Source organism: Phocoena sinus, chromosome 2 (genome assembly GCF_008692025.1).
Source record: "Phocoena sinus isolate mPhoSin1 chromosome 2, mPhoSin1.pri, whole genome shotgun sequence".
Classification (NCBI taxonomy): Eukaryota; Metazoa; Chordata; class Mammalia; order Artiodactyla; family Phocoenidae; genus Phocoena; species Phocoena sinus.
Window position 1 is genome coordinate 11,201,054 of NC_045764.1, and position 18,004 is coordinate 11,219,057.

The following is an 18,004-nucleotide window of genomic DNA, read 5'->3' on the forward strand; positions in this document are numbered from 1 at the left end:
AGGATAATATAATAGATAAAATGTGGTATATTCACAATGAAATTTTATACACCAGTGAACATCAATGAACCACAGCAGAAATTGGCTAGCTGTTCATCAACCCTTTTCCTCCTCTTTCTGGTAAACAGCTAATCACATTCCCAGATTCCCTTACTTTAGTGATTTTTTTTTTTTTTGCGGTACGCGGGCCTCTCACTGTTGTGGCCTCTCCCGTTGCAGAGCACAGGCTCCGGACGCAGGCCCAGCGGCCATGGCTCACAGGCCCAGCCGCTCCGCAGCCTGTGGGATCTTCCCGGACTGGGGCACAAACCCGTGTCCCCTGCATCGGCAGGCGGACTCTCAACCACTGTGCCACCAGGGAAGCCCTGGTGAATATTTTTGATAACAGAATTAGGAAGTAATGTCAGAAGCTATTAAAGATGAAAGAATGAATGCAGACAATATGCCAGTGAGATTCAGTCATATTTACTTCTGGAATCAGTAATAAAGATGAATTCTTTCAAATTATATGGAAAGTTATAGAAATGACAAGTGAGGATTGTCATTAATGTGTCATCTTGAAAGTGATTTCTCTATTTTAGGAAACAAGCTCAGACTTTCCTCTAATATCATGAAGACATTTAATGTTAGTCACAGGAGGTCCAAGGGACAGAAGTAAGTATAATCTAATCCCATCATCACTACTAGTAAGACAACTGCAAGAATATGCCCAGAAAATGGGTCTGAATGGATAATTTATGAAGAGAAGTACGTTCTGATTTTTACCATTTTGTGAGACTGATAATATTGACAGATTATAATGTGTCAGAAGAAAATTAGAGATAACTTTCCAAAGTCATAGTAGTAGTCAAAACTAAGCTATTTATAAAACATTTCTAGAAAGTTTACACCATTCTTTCCAATTTTTTTCATTTACTTCAGATTTTAAAATACCTATCTTCTATGAGAGTGAAGTTCTAAAATTGTGGAATTAAGACCTCATGTCTTTGACATGGTGGGATCTGAAAGTAAATCAGAGAGAGAGAGAGAAGAGAGAACAGTACTGTCTAGATAAAAATTACATTAGAAACCAGAACCTTGAATAGGGAAGGAAATCACATAGGAAAATACCAGCTGTTTCAAAACAATCCATAAATGAAGCCTACAGAGGTAACAGCAGCAGAAAGGACCCATATCACCAATCAACTTATATGAAAGATAGTATAAATGAATGTCTAAGTAAATAATAAACTTAAAAATTAAGAGTTATATTTTTAAAAATTAAGCCCAAGCATTTAATTGAAATATTTTGGACCAACGTCATCTAGATCTTTTAACTTCAAGTCATGAAAGTGTTAGAATTTCTTTGGCCATCATCTTTCATAAATATTAAAATATCTACTGAGAACTAGAATTAATTCTTAGAAAAGTACATCTAGACACATCTAGATATTCAACATCAAAGTAGTTTCAATTGTTATCAACCTGGATTGGCCAAAAAAAAAAAAAAAAATTTTTTTTTTTTTTTTTAATTTTTAAGAAGGAGATTCCCCGTCAATAGAAGCTTCAAGTCAAGAGTTGCCAGGTATATGTAGCATATAAAGAAGCTTTATTCAAGATTCTTTTAACTCAATCGGAATTAAACAAACAAGCTATTTAATTAAACACACAAGATCTCCTCATGTTGAAAATTTGTAGAGACTTTCTGTCTCATGACAGAAAGTCAGTATGTGAGGAATAATTTGCTGTGAGATTAACTCTCTGTGGTGTTAGGACTGTGGAGACAGAAGCTTAAAGTGTCCAAATATGTAAACCACATGGTATTTCCTCTCCACTCATGGCATAGAATGGAAAGAGTAGGTTGGCTCTATCACTTACTAGCTGTTTTGACAAGTTACTCAACCACAGTGAACCCATATCTCCATCCGACTTCTTGTGGTACATAAAAATCTAGGAAGTTTTATGGCTATTCAAGATTTTGTTTTCCCCTTCAGACAAAACTATGTTTTACACACTATTCTCCTGAGTATGTGAAAAGTGTTATTGTGTAATACACTTTTGAGATAAGCCTTTATGTATTGGTGACCCCTGTAGTTTTAGAAAAACAGTTAAAAGAGTACTTGCTATGTGTGATGTACTGTTTTAAATACTTTACAAACTGTAACTCATTTAATCTTCATGAGAAGCTTATGAGGTAGGCACTATTATTACCACCCTCGTATGGAAGACGAATAACCGAGGTCCAAATGCCCAAGGCACACAGCTGGTGATAAATCAAGGACCCAGGCCCAGGGACTCTGGCTCAGAGTCCATGCTCTTCCCCGCTGTGTGTGCCATCTCCCCATGTAATGAAAGAAAAAACATCAAGCCCAGATAACAGTCATACCTAGAAGAGTTCAGTAATTCAACTATAAAAAAGGAAAAGGACTCACATATTCAAATCATCACCGCGAGAAAGCATGGCCCTAAAATAAGGCAGAAAAATCTTACTTTAAGCAACTGGTACTACTAATATTATAAGTGGTAAGATTTTAAAAAAAATAGCAAAACATTTTCAAGTAATCCATAGGAGTAGGGCTTATAAACTTAGAAATATGATGGAGTCAATGTTAGGATCTTCTAGGATGAACATAATACTTTCTTATGCTTTATCGTGAATGATTCCTGGAATATACTAGGAAGCCATCCCATTCTATTTAAAGTACAAATAATTACAAAAGATAGCTTAGGGGTTATATAGTTACTGTGTATACAGGGATTGTTTCTTAACTCTCTTGTGTTTGCTTTCATGACAGCCCTGCGTCTTTCACCTCTGGCAAACATTTAGACTTTGTACTTTTTACCTGCGCCACTTTTTTTTTTTTAAAGCATTTTTGTTGAAGTGTAATTTACAAACCATAAAAATCACCTGTTGTTAAGTGACATTTCAGTGGCTTGTAGTAAATTTATACAGTAGTGAAACTTTCATTACAATCCACTTTTAGAACATTTCCATTATCCCAAAGGGCTCTGTCGTGCCAGTGTGCATTCCCTTCTGTGAGGTTTTTATTACCTTTATTGTTATATGATTAGCATTTTCCCCTATACTTTTGTCCTCTTTGCTTTGCCTGGTTGTTATATCTAGTTTTTACCTTTATTTCGGTTTCTTTTAACCTTCAGTTATTATTCAAGCGGGTGACCTTGTTATGAAGTCTTTTCAGGGAATCAGATGTCAGTTCTTAGTGCACAGGAATGTGACTGCTATGGTTCCAGCCACTTCTTGGCTTCTTGCACGCTGAGGCTGTTGGTACATGAATTGGTGCTCATGGTGGGAAGGTGAGACACGTGTAGAGATAACGTTTTAAGGGTCTTCTCAAGTGGAGAAATCTGACTGCTGTGTCCTTCACTGTGTGCCTGCAGTTTGCCCTTGTTATAAAATCCAACAGATCAAAAGCCTCTGTGGGTAAGGAAGAGAAGGAGGGAGAAAGGCACATATGTGTATTTCTTTTCATCTTCTCTTTTTATGTAGAAAGAATTGTAACCCTTCTTTCCTGTAGGGAAAAGGTAAGGAAACTAAAGAGGATTCGATGTGATGTTCTTGGGAGGCTGAAATAATTGAGACAACGAAGCTTTGTGGCCTCAAAAAATCTTAGTTTGCAGGGAGCGAAAAAAAATTGCTTACTCTTCATCCCATTTTCTCCATTTTTGTAAAGAACTCAGTAGAACAAGACAGAACGGCTCAACACAGAAACTTGAAGCATGACACCGGGATCCAAGAGCCTTATCTATATGGTTCAAAGGAAAAGGAAAGAAAGGTTGAATATATTTGGGAGCTGTGAGGCCAAGTTATAATAATACATTAGAAATAAATTTAATACATGTAAAGTGTTTATAAAATAAAATTAGAGTCCTGCAGAAAAATAAAATTTAAAAATAATAGATTAGATCAAAGACCTATTGGAGGGAAAAGTCTATGCAGACTGCACAGTAGAAGAGATGACGAAAAGTAATGTGACACGGGGGAAATATTCTAGCCTCAGATTCAGGAAACCACGATTTTAATTTAACCATGATTTTAATTCTTGCCCTGATACTAGCCAACAATAATCTTAGACAAATCACTTAAATAATCCAGGCCTCAGTTTCCTCATATGTAACAGGAAAAGGTTCACTTATATTGCTCATAGCTTAGATTCTTTTGTGCTTTAAAATTACACAAGGAGATGGCAACTGAGCACAGGAAAAGATGTTCATCATTGGCCAGTAGGGAAATGCAAATATTACCACAACAAGATATCACTACACATCTATCACAGTGGCTAAGAGAAAAAATAATGACAATACCAAATGCCCTCGAGGATGCAGAGAAACTTAGAGACACACACACACACACACACACACACACACACACGCACACACACACACACACACGGAGGGAATGAACTTGCGTGCATATATAAAATAATTCTCTCATTTGGATCTCAAAAGGAGGATCCAGTCACTGTCTAAAGCTTAGGCTAAACTACTTGGATAGTTAAGCCTAGAATAGCAACTTTCATGCTACGAATTCTACCTGATTATGTGATTGCTTTTGCAGTTATTTGAGACTCGGCTTGAGTCCGCCATGTTGATGTTTGGTGTTACTCCCCCTCCCCCTTAAAATCTCCAAGTTTTAGAAGGGGGAATAGACTAAAATGCATTTATGATAAATGAGTTTCAAATGTACAGAGTCTCCATCGGTGGCTCAGAGTCTTGATTACTGTAGCTTTATATGAAGTCTTGTAAGTCCTCCAATTTTATTCTGCTTTTTCAAAGTTGTTTTGGTTGTTTAGGTCCTTTTCATTTCAAAGCGAATTTTAGAAACAGCTTATCAACTCTACACAAAAATCTCCTGGGATTTTGACTGGGATTTCATTGAATCTATAGATCAATTTGGGGAGGGTTGATATTGTAACAATACTGAGTCTTCTGAACCATGAACATGGTGTATCTCTTCATTTATTTAGATTTTCTTTAAATCTCTCAGCAGTGTTTTGGAGTTATAATGTACAGGTCTGGAAAATTTTTTGTCATATTTATACCTAAGTATTTCACATTTTATTTATTTATTTATTTTTTAAAAAAGATTATTTATTAATTTAACTTATTTTTGGCTGCATCGGGTCTTTAGTTGTAGCACGTGGGCTCTTTGTTGCGGTGCCCAGGCTTCCCTCTAGTTGTGGCATCTGGGTTTTCTCTCTCTAGTTGTGGCACGTGGGGTCCAGAGCACGTGGGCTCAGTAGTTGTGGCGTGTGGGCTTAGTTGCCCTGCGGCATGTGGAATCTTAGTCCCCTGATCAGGGATCGAACCCGCGTCCCCTGCATTATAAAGGCAGATTCTTTACCACTGGACCACCAAGGAAGTCCTAGTTTTTCACATTTTAAATGGTATATTTTAAACATCTCAGTTTCCAAGTGCCTATTGTCAGTGTGTAGAAATACTGTTCATTTTTGTATATTTATAATACTTCCATTCTGTTGGATAGCACTTGATCATAGCCTCCCCTATTGCAGGTTTGGCTGGGAAATGTTACTATCTAGTGTCTTTCCAAATGGAAAAGAACATGATATTGATAAAATAGCTAACTAGTAACAACCCAAATGTTGACTAATGATGAAAATGTTCAGGATTTAGAAGTCTCTTGAAAAATTGCTTCCAAGAGCATTTTTAAGTTTAAATACCTTCATGTTAAGCAAATCATTGTGGAAGAATAGATAAGATTCACTAGTGGAGCATAATAAAAAATGTAATGGAATCAAGCATATTCAAGTATTTGTCGTTTGATAAAGGTGACATTTCAAAACTGCTGAGATGAACTTGGAATTGTAATTTCATACAAAATCTTAGCAGCAAGGTAGACATGTTAAGTTTGAGATACCTGTTAGATTGGGGAGATGTCTGGGCTAGAGATAAAAATTGGGGAAATCACCGAAAGCCAGAGCAGAGGTAGAAAGGTCCATGGCTGAGTCCTAGGTATTCCTGAATTCAGAAGTGGAGCAGTTGATGAGGTAGTGAGGAAGACTGAGCAGAATCCCGGCTGTTAGGAGGAGATTCCGTGTGGGAAGTCACGTGGGGAAGTTTTTCAGGCAGGAAGTGGTCACAGAAGACAAGGGCTGAGAATTGATCATTCAATTTAGAGACGTAGAAGTCTTTGGGGACCTTGACAAGAGCAGTTTCTGGGAATTAGGGAGGCAACAGCCTGATTTAAGGGGATTTAAGAGACAAATGGGAGAAAAATAATTGGAGATATAGCAGCATAGACAACTTTCAAGAGGTTTTCCTGTAAAGATAGGCAGAAAGACAAAGTGGAAGCTGGCGAGGGCTGTGGTCAAGAGAGGATTTGTGTTGTTGTTTTAAGATTAAAGAACATAGAAAATGTACACATGCGCCAATGGGAATGATGTCGTGAAGAGAAAACATGATGTAAAAGAGCGAGGGGAGAATCGCTGGGACCATGTCTTTGTCTAGGAAGAGAGAATAGGCTCTAGTCCATAAGTGCTGGGGCCTTAGAACAATGGGCTGTGCAGCCGTTGTCACAGGAGGGAAATGGGAATGTGGCACAGTTGCAGGTAGGCGGGGAGATGTGGCCGGCGACTAAGCTCTCACTGTCCTGCTTGTGTATTTTCGGTGTAATAAAAGCAAGGTCGTCAGCCCCAAGTGAGGGCGGGGGAGAAGGGATGAAATGGTCGTCTTGGATGAATGGACTGGAGAGAAATGGACAGACAACACTGAAGGCTCGCTTGAGGTTAGCGGTCATGAACTTAGAGGGAAAGCCGTCGGCTTAATTTTCTGTTTTTCTCCACCCATGTTTGGCCACGTGCGTGCAGGTCCAGAGTAGGTCATGTTGATTTATCCAGGGTGAGGTCTTCTCAGGTGACTTTGAGGAAGTGAGGGAAAGGCAAAGGAGTGAACTGAAGCTGGTTTAAGAGAGAGCTGAGGACGTGGGGCAGTGAGGGACGGGTGTAGGGTCAGCCTCAGATGGAAGAATCGTAAGGGTTGGCATGTGAGCGGGATGCAGCGTGGGCTCCTTGATCTGAGATTGCAGAGGGTTTTTACTCGTGAGCAGATAAAAGCCAAGAGTTGGAGAGAGATAGCAGAGAACTGGAAAGCCAGGATATTGGAAGGATTATCTATGTGGGTGCTGAATTTGCGCTCAGAACCTGAAGCCTTAGCTCTTATTTTCTGATACCCTTTGCTGCCATTGGACTGATAACATGTTTAGTGTTCTTACTCGCAACAGTTTCATGTCTCTTCTTTCATAGTTTCTGTTTCTTAGTCCTTAGTGCTCTGTGAGATTTTGTGTTGTCTTTCATTCCATCTATTGCATTTAAAATTTTAGCCATTATATTTCTCATTTCCCAGAGTTCTTTCTTGCTTCTGATTAACTTTTCATAGCATCCCACTGTAGGAAAAAAATTGAGTTTTGGGTAATCCGCATGATTTGTTGTACCACGTATAATAGTTCATGCATCAGAATATGGTTCTTGTTCTCCAGTAAGTTCCTTTCTGCACTCAGGTATTATATTTTTACACATAAATTTTTCCCCAAATGATGAAGTATATTGTGTTACATAGTTAACTTTTAAACGTCTTTTCATTTTAGGTATCAAAAAGTAAAGATGGAAAAGAACAAAGTGAAACTGTATCACCATCCGAAGATGAAACATTCTCCTGGCCAGGTCCCAAAACAGTTATGTTGAAAAGAACATCCCAAGGCTTTGGTTTTACATTAAGGCATTTTATTGTTTATCCCCCAGAGTCTGCAATTCAATTTTCATATAAGGTAAGAGAAGTAATTAAAGTAGAACACAAGGCAAATCCTGTCTCCTTCTTGTCTTCCTCTCATCCTGCCTTCTTTCTGTCTTAAAAGAATTGTGTCATATCTGCATTTTTATTATATTCTTTTCCATCTTTTAGATATTTTTTACCTTCTAGAATAAACAATTTAATCTCCTCTGAAAGGTCATACTGATTATGAACTCCATATCTTTTTTACTAGAACTTCTAATTCTAAACTTCACTCTACTTTTTCTAATGTGTAGCTCTTTTTCTAATATCTAGAAAGGTGGTTGAGTTTTCTAGGCTGAGCATGCGGAGGAAATATTATAGTTCGTTAAAATATTTGGACAGTTATAAAAAATTATTAGAATTAGACTGATACTTAACTTTCAGATAGGTAATATGATGGCAAGTCAGAATTTAAAAACAGAGCTTCTCACCAGACTGCCTTACACTCATATGCTTCAACGTATGGGAACATGGTCTAATAAGCAGCGGATGGAATCATTATAATGGCAGCTGACATTCTGAGTACTTGTTCTGTATTCTTTATGAGGATTATATCAGTTTATTATTAACCTCATATAATAGATATGGAAACTGGTCTGAGTCATATAATGAGTAAGTGGTGGACCCAGGATTTGAACTTGGCCAACGTGAATGCCTGATGCTTAACTGTTGTTCAACAGTGTAATGCAAATAATGACATTCAGAAGACTTCGAAGACTTCGGCCAAGCCACTTAACTTCTTTTGGCTTCTAGATTTCCATTCTAATTCGAGGGGATTGTACTAGAAGATTAGAAAGTCCTTTCTAATTCTAAATGTCTGTGAATCCTGGGCTGTCTTGTAAAACATAGTGCCAGATTGCTTCTGGAGGCCACACTTTTTTTTATTATATCTTTCTTAAATATTTCTATCTAGGAAAATGTCTTATAAGATAAGCTTTTAAAAGTACTAAAGAGTTTTTAAGAATTGAATAATTGCTATCTTTAGAATTAAAATTGACCAGTTTGGTGTTCCTGAAATGTATAAAACAGTTGATCTGGATTCCCTAAGAATCTCCTTTATATTTAAATGTCTTAAATAGTAAAACTTAGGTATTAGGTCACATGTGAGAGTAGTTGAAAATTTAAGTCCCTTGCGTTAATTACATATTAAGACTGAATTTTACTTTTTGTCTTTTGGTTTTGTTTTGAAGAAGAGCTTTGGATCATGATGATATAGGTAGTACAGTTTTTATAAGATGATTTTACTAAACACGGATTTCAAATGCATTATTATTATTGTTATAATCGGAAAATATTTCTAGAAATTTTAGAGGCACAGTGTAGCTGCTAACACAATCTTTGGAGTCAAAAGGGCCTGGGTTTGAGTCCCATCTCTGCCCTTGTTAGCTTTGTGACCTTGGGTTAGTCTCCTAATAGACAGTGACAGCACTTTTCTCACTGTGGCTGTGTTAAGTGATATAATACATATAAAACAGTTAGTACAGGAATTGGCAGACAATAATTGCTCATTAAACCTCAGCTATTAATGCTGTTATTTAACACAGATGTTCTTGCAAATAGGTCTGTCTTGTACCTTTTACATGGAAAATATTTATTGAAATCTTTTCAGTTATAAACATTTGTTCATTCACTTCAAAGGGGTATATAAAAATTAATATTGTAGAGCTTTCAGAAAATGTGCAGTTAATACAACGTCTTTATTATGTATCTGGCAACCTTGGCAGTCTCAGAACAGAGCATATAACCAGGAAAAAACTATGTATTTGGGCAGCCAAAATAAAGGTCAAAAATTATGTAACAAATGATCAGCCCTTCACTAAATCTGTTTTTCTTTCTGCAGTACGTTGTAGTTTTTGTATGGTAGAGGCTCAACAAATATTTGAATAAATGTATTTTTATGCTAGCTTTTCAAAGTTGCTTTTCTAATTTCCCAGCTAGAGGTAGATAACATGGCAGCAAGATAGCCTGGTAGCAATGAAAGCAACCAAATAGATAAAGCTCAAGGTTTTAAATATATACCAATTTGGAGCCAATGTATCCAAAGACAGTTCTGCGTCCTGTAATAGCCTTTAAAGGCCCATTTTTCGATGTATAGTGCATAAGTGATGACCAGCCTGGCCCTCTCTGTACAGCTGTTTACTTCTGACAACTCTCCTCGGATGTCCGTTTTAGACATCTTACACTCAGTATGTCAGAAGCTTCTGTTGTCCTCCTCATAAATTGGCTTTACCTACAGCCTTCCCATTTCTGTGTGTGACAGCTTCCTCCTTCTGGCAAGAGGCACTGTTAGTAAGACTGTAATTGGCACATTTTGGGGAGGGCAATTTGACTTGAATTGAGCCTCACTGTGATTTTACCAGTTATAAACAATATTCATATATGAATATATATTTTTTTATTTTGTAGGATGAAGAAAATGGCAACAGAGGAGGTATGTTATAAAAGGTTTAATTTTTCTCTGAATGTTTTTTTACCCATGCCCTTCCAGTCTTTAAGTAATATTCAATGAGATGATATAGCTTTTGGAGTCCAAATATATAACAACAGTCCTTAGATGTGAGAGTCATAGAAATTAAATGTTTTTACCGTAGACTTCAAAATTTTATGGATTCCATTGTGTCACCATAATTTGTGTAATGATTTTATTGTCATTTATATATTAGTGGTTATGTGGGGGAATGTATCATGATTCTGAGGGAAGGAATTCTGAGATTTTTATTCAATTAGTAATCTTTTAAATTTAGTGATTCTTTTAGTGTGTGTTTTATCTGCTAGATTTATTGGTTCAAATATTGAGAAGTAGAGTATTTTGGTTCTTGTAGTTAGTCTTACTCTTGATTTAAGCATATTTAATGAACTTAAAAGGCTGGGGATGGGGTTATTTCTTAAAAACTGCCATTTATTTTTGTTTCAATCTTATATGAACTTTAATGAATTAAAATTTATACACAATAAAAAGCACCCATCTAGAAAACTTATTTCTATATAATTTTAGATGTTTAAAAAGTTGTAAAAATAGTGAAAAGTTTCCATATATCTTTCATTCAGCTTCTCCTTGTGTTAAAAACATAACTATGGTACAATTAACAAAATTAAGGCACTCCTATCTAAACTGCAGGATTTATTTGGATTTTTCCCCTTTTCTGTTCCCGGAGTTCACATTGCATTCACTTGTCACACCCCCTTGGTTCTTCTAGTCTGTGACAGCGCCTCAGTCTTTCCTTGTAATTCACGGGCTTGATAATTTTGAGTAGCACTGATCAGTTATTTTGAATGTCTTTCAGCTTGGTTTTGTCTTGATGTTTTCTTATTATTAGTTTGAAGTGATGCATTTTTAGCAAGAATACCCATGTGCACGTAATTTAAGTGTACTGTTATACTAAAGGTTTTGTTGTGATAAATATGTAACGGGAAACCACCATTCCAATCAAGATGTGATATCAAAAAGAACCTTTGCGTCATTCCATAAAGTTCCCTTGTATGGCTTTGCTGTCAACACTCTGCTGGCCCTAGACAATTGCTGAGCTGCTTTCTGTCACTATAGATGAGTTTTGCCTCCTCTAGAGTTTCTTATAAATGGAATAATACAATGTGTACTCACTCTTTGTATCTTTCAAAGATACATCTTCTCAGCCCATCTTCTTTGGCATAGTAGTTTTGAGATTCACCACTTTGTAAGTGTAGGTACTAATAGTACTACTTTTTTTTGCTGAGTGGTTTTTCCCTTGCTTGCATAGACCATAAATTGTTTATCCACTCACCTGTTGATGAACCTTTATAATACCCGTATCTTATTTGAGGTCTTGGAATGGTTATGTTAAGGGTTAAACTGAGAGGAAAATGGTTTCTTTCAGCACTATCAAAAGTAATGAGTGTGTAGGGTGAGGTAGGACCCTTCATAGTTGTCACCGTTGTTTGTGCAAGATGGGCCACTCCTTGCACAAGGTCACCATCTGTCATGCACCAGGGCTCAGGATGGATTCCAAATGTTACTTGGCCTTAGTGGGGAAAGGGAAGACTGACAAAACCACGATAGGCAAGAGAAAAGAAGACGTGGGTCCTCTGTCTCCCCATCATCCTACAGAGTGATGTACTGATGCCTGGACTACCTACCAGACACACCGCGCCTAGAATTTCATGCCTGTCATGTTCTAGTTTCTACTGGGAGAGATATACTGCTAATAAATGTAGAGGGACTTAGTTATAAAACTTTATTCTGCAGATGTTTATATTTCTGACATATCCATTCACTGAAGTGACATTTCATTATATGCTTTGACTGGAGATAATAGACTTAAACATTTGTAAGGGAAAACTTGGAAGATCTAGATCTAACAGAAGGAGATTTGGAGAGGCATGATAAAGTGAGACTAAAGGGTGTCATCTGCTGGGAAAAATTACAGTTTAAATACCATTTTATTTATTAATTTATACTTAATCTCATTCAAAAAAGTGTTTGTGTACACATGCATGTATTATAGTAAGATAAAAATAAGATTAAGACGTTCATGGGGGAAAAATGAATTAGACTGACATTTGAGAGGTTTAGTACACATAAATCCGTGCTGTAGATCCTACACTGTTATCAAAAATGGGCTATAAATTTGCTTCTGAGCTTTTCCAATGGCAAGAAAAAAAGAAAAAGAGAGAGAGTGAGAGAAAGAAAGGAGAGAAGGAAGGAAGGGAGGGGGAGGGGGAGGAGGAAGGGAAGGAAGGAGGAAGGAAAGAAGGATGGATTATTATTTAAGGATTAGCCAAGGATTCACATTATCCATAAGAAAACAACATCTGGTTTGCCCTGAGGTCTGAGACACATTTCTCCTATGGTTCCTTCTAATGGAAACAGAGAATAATATAGTAGGTAACATCCTCAGTACCATCCCTTTATATGACTGTTTTTTAAGAGATTTCTCAATGTAAGCTGATTTCCAAACCCCACGGTCCAATTTAGTGTAAAGAACTTCTCAACTGGGGACAGATTTGCTCCCCAGGGAACACATGGCAGTGTCAGTTGTCGCAGTTAGGGTGGGGGGAGGGTGTGCTGCTGGCATCTAGCAGGGAGAGGCCAGAGATGCTGGTAAGAATCCTACAATGCACAGGACACCCCCCTTCCCGCCCCCGCCACCCCAAAGAATTATCCGGCCCAAATGTTAATAGTGCCAGTGTTGAGAAACCTTGGGTTATAGTGATGGCTACCAAAACAATGGCCCGACTGTACAGGTCCCCAAGAGTCTGGCTTGATCTGGTGACAATACTCAGACCATTTAGAAGAATGGATATTAAGGACCACCTATCCAGTGATCTTTCATGATTATTATACCTCACAACTGAATTTTGATCTGAATTGAGTTAACGCTATAGTTTGAGGTTAAATTATCTGGCCATTCTACTGGCATTGCATGTTGTCAATGAAGGAGTAATCATGAGTAAGAAAAATGTTAGTTTAAGAAAATATAGAGTCAATCAGTATGTTAATAACTAGAAGATAAAATAGCTGAAAGAAAAAAAATCAAAGAATGTAAATAATTGAAATGTAATAATCTTATCATCAGGAATCCAACAGATTGAGGGAGAAAATAATTATAAGCTAGTTTAACAATTTAATTTAAAAGGCCAATAGAAGAATTAAAGTAAACACAACGTAACTAAGGTTTTAAAATAAGAAAAATACAAATTCAAGCACCTTACCTCTTACGAAGCAAGGTCCATCAAAGTAAGATTATTTATAAAGTTCAGAACATCTGTATGGTTTTCTTCCTAAGAAGAACACTATAAAAAGATATGAGAATACCTAAAGAAATAATTTTATGATATGTTTGTAATATACCTGAAAGGAGAACTACTTGATTTTTAATTTTTTAGGGTGGTAGAAATTAATGTCTGATTGAGGACTTAATCTATAGTCGGAATCATAATATATGTTATTATGCTGTTTAATCCTCACTGTAATGCTGTGAGGTGTGAGACAGTATTCCCATTTTGTAGACGAGGAAACTGAGGCTGAAAAAGACGTAAAGTAACTTGCCCAAGATCACACAGCTAAGTGACAGAGCTGGACCTCCAAATCAGGCATGTATAACTCTGAAACCCATCTTCTTTAAACTGTGCGATTTTATATCTGTTGACTTAAAAAAATAGTTTGACTTACATAGGGTCAAGAATTAGTAGATAAATATAGGGTATATTTACTATGTTAGGAAATTAACTCTGTGAAATGTCTCCGCGTTGCGAAAGTTAAAAACAAGGAAACCCTAGCGGTCCAGTGGTTAGGACTCCCAATGCAGGGAGTGCAGGTTCGATCCCTGGTCGGGGAACTAAGATCCCACATGCTGCGTGGCGCGGCCAAAAAACGAAAAAAAACCCAAAAAGCAAGGAAGCCTGTTCCATATTTGTGAACACTTAAAGACAAAGAATTCACAACAAGGTCAGGGAAACACCAAGTTCAGAGGCCCCAGACATCTTATAGGAGCACCCACCACTTGTTACTGGACTCTGAATAGCTGGCTAGCAGTGGACCTGGAAAGTTAAATGAGTTTAAAGAGTTCCTAGTTCTCTGTGTCCTTTTGCCTCCCTGGGCCAGGCTTGCTTTCGTCATCCCAGTTGGCAGTGGGAGTCACAGGCTGGTCTACAGAGGCCTACTTAGCTTACGTTTAGTACTCAAAATACCATTTCAGATAAACTGATCAGATCATCCGTCAGAACATATTCTATGTGAAAAATATGTTCTGACTTGTGGACAATTACTTATAGATCCGTTTAAAAAATACAACCTATTTTGAGACAGATGACACGTAATCTATTATTTTGACTCAGCCTGAATGTTTCGATATTTATTTTATAGTCTCATTTCCTTTTCAGACTTATTTTCAAGCGTACTGAGATTGCGAAATCCTTTTATATGAATTTTGTTTAATGAAACAGAATCCCAACCTCCGGTATAATGATCCGAGTCAGAGCGTAGAATCACTGGAGAGAAAAGAATGCCCAGAATTTTATTCAAGCTCCTAAGAGATCCTGCTGTGTTGCCAGAATTCTGTGGAACGGTTGAAAGGTCTTTTTTGGTGTTCTTTCCTTTTGGTACCTCAGTGGAGTCTCTTTTGCCAGTCAGTTTTCTGATTATTCTCTTTACCCAGCTTTTTCCATTCTGTTATATATTATTTCTCATATCTTGTATATATGTGTCCTCTCTTGTGTTTTAAAAGTTATTTTTCTCTCTTGTTGGTTAGTTTTCTGCGCTATAATGCAAATACTGTTTACAAGAGAAAGGCCGTCAAGGTCTTTTATCACTTCTTGGTGATAATAATGCTGGCGGATAATTGCTATCTTGCTGATGTCCTGTTGTCCCTTAAATCATAAATTCATAAATAATCAAAATAAGAATAATAGAAGGTTTGTAATTACCATTATTTCTCCTTATTCTATGAGAAAAAGTCTACCTCAGCTTAGTTGTAGGGACACTTCCAGTATTCTAAAATGTGTATGTTATTTTGTTAGATGCTCAATAACTGGTGGATTTCTACTGTGGCATTAAACTTTATATTCAAGCATGTTAATAGTAGAAAAAAAAAGTATCTGGGAATTCTGTATACTTTCTCAGTAGTAAAAATTTGTATTTTGTGATTGTGGTCACTTCTGACAAACGGCTCTGTAGTCCGTGTTAGAGTTTTCTAGTGAAGGATAGTTTAGTGGCAAGACATAGAACCCCCCGCCCCTGCCAGGCCACCTTAGGAAAGATGTGTTAATTCTAAGAAACAAATAAGACATCTCCAAATTCAAAGTCAAGTGCTATAGGATACCCAGGGTGCCCCAGACACCAGAATTAGGACCTGGAAAGTAACTAAATGCAGAGTAACAACACAGACAACAGCAACAAAATCTTGGCATATGATCCTCCAAAGGCCTAAACTCTGCTACTTACAGGATGGTTTAAATGATGTTCACAGATAATTTTGATTATACATGATTGTCTCATATGCTGACCTCTGTAGAAGGAACAACCCTAACTGTATCTTCTTCCTTCCTTCCTCTCTCATCATCATAATTCGAAATTCCCCAAGAGAGAAATGTAATTGGCCTAGTTCATCGTTTAATGAACAGCACTCACTATGTTTAGAGATCAGATGTTCTTCAGTTTAATGAAGATCTAAATTCTGTAGAGCTGAGAAAATTGAGTATATTTTATGCTGTTGATTTCCATTAATAGATTGAAAACCAACCTATTCCCTCAGGATAATATAACGCTAAATTATGGACCTGAAAATTGGTTGGAAGAAGAAATTCTTATTATGGGTAGGTCTGTGGTCTGTGGTGTGGTGGTAGGGTGTCAGAGTTGTGTTCATGTTACTTTTGAAATGTAGCAGTACTAACTGAGTGGGCTTCACAGATCTCATGATGTCTTTGGGAAGGCACATTAACTGAACCCCTTAGGATCCATTTTTAACTGTATTTATTGACAGGTAAATTATTTGAGCTTTGAGTTTCTCTGGTAGTTAGGTAAATATACTGATTAGCTGCATATTTTTATTAACTTCTAGTGCTGTTCAGTTGAACAACCACGGGTGTCTTTAAACTGTCTTGAAGATATTTTACAAAGTAGAAATGATGGTGGTGGTGGTGGTGATGATGCTGGTGATGGGGCGATGATGATGGTGACGGGGTGATGATGGTGGTGGTGATGCTGGTGATGATGGTGACGGGGTGATGATGATGATGGCTGTGATTGTGGTGATGAGGACGATGATGGTGGTGGCTGTGATGATGGTGGCAGTGACTGGGTGGTGGAAGCAGCTAACTTACAGTGTGCCAGGTGCTGTTCTAAGACTCTGCATGGAGTAACTCATTTAATCATCACAACAGCTTTCTGGGGTGGATATTATTATCATCTCCTTCTTTTTTTTTTTTTTTTTTGTGGTACGCGGGCCTCTCACTGTTGTGGCCTCTCCCGTTGCGGAGCACAGACTCTGGACGCGCAGTCTCAGCGGCCATGGCTCACGGGCCCAGCCGCTCCACAGCATGTGGGATCTTCCCAGACCGGGGCACGAACCCGTGTCCCCTGCATCGTCAGGCGGACTCTCAACCACTGCGCCACCAGGGAAGCCCTCATCTCCACTTTTAAGATGAGGAAATTGAGGCACAAAGTGTCTAACTAGCAAGTGGTAGAGTTGGACAGTTTGATTCTAGAGTTTTCTCTCAATTCCCACCCCAGCTTCTCAGAAAGAACTTTACTCTCACATAATTCATTCTTGAAAATGTGAAAGAGGGTTCTGTTCCCTTGAAAGTCAAGCAGTATTAAAAAAATCACTGAGGGACTTCCCTGGTGGTGCAGTGGTTAAGAATCCGCCTGCCAATGCAGGGGACATGGATTCGAGCCCTGGTCCAGGAAGATCCCACATACCACAGAGCAACTAAGGCTGTGCGCCGCAACTACTGAGCCTGTGCTCTAGAGCCCACGAGCCACAACTACTGAAGCCTGTGCACCTAGAGCCCATGCTCCACAAGAGAAGCCACCGCAATGAGAAGCCTGCGCACCACAACGAAGAGTAGCCCCCTCTCGCTGCAACTAGAGAAAGCCCGTGCACAACAATGAAGACCCAATGCAGCCAAAAAAAAAAAAACAGAAAAGTAAAAAAATCACTGATTCAAAATTCAGGTATAATTTTGTTAACATAGAATTAGCATATCATACTTGTTCTTTAGTTTTCTTCTTTATCTTCATAATTGAATATGTACTGTTGGCTTAAACCTGCTGGGCTTAAGGATAAAGCATCGTTGCTTTAATGTCTGCAGTTGGTTTTCATCTTTGATTCAGTTATATTATGACTGATAACACTTTTTTTGTTTTTGTTTTATTTTGGTTTTTTTTACTTATTTTTGTGAAATGATAAGAGCACTTATAGGTATTTACCCAAGATAAATGAAATATGCCTGCAAGAATATTTGTACAGAAATGTTCAAATTATTCATATTAAATAAGCACTGGATTGAGTCGACCTAAATATTAATCAGCATATGAATTGATGACCAAATTGTGGTATATCCATATAATGGACTACACAGGGCATCTTGGATCAGTCTCAAAAGCATTTATTTTCTTGAGGTGGAATTCACCTAACATAAAATTCACCCTTTTAAAGTGACCAATTCAGTGACATTTAGTAGAGAATTAAAGGACATGTATGCAGTGTGCATCTTCCACCTCTATCTAGTTCCAAAACATTCC

General features: G+C 37.6%; 1 protein-coding gene across 5 annotated transcripts in view; it reads left to right on the top strand.

Annotated features, from left to right (window-relative positions):
• ARHGAP21 (Rho GTPase activating protein 21) overlaps positions 1-18,004 on the top strand; it is a 128,473-nt gene that overhangs the window by 43,829 nt on the left and 66,640 nt on the right. For all 5 annotated transcript variants that reach the window (XM_032622123.1, XM_032622119.1, XM_032622122.1 and 2 more), the window contains 2 exons: positions 7,601-7,780; positions 10,192-10,216. In XM_032622123.1, coding sequence (XP_032478014.1) covers positions 7,601-7,780; positions 10,192-10,216 — 205 coding nt within the window. The remainder of the gene's footprint in view (positions 1-7,600; positions 7,781-10,191; positions 10,217-18,004) is intronic.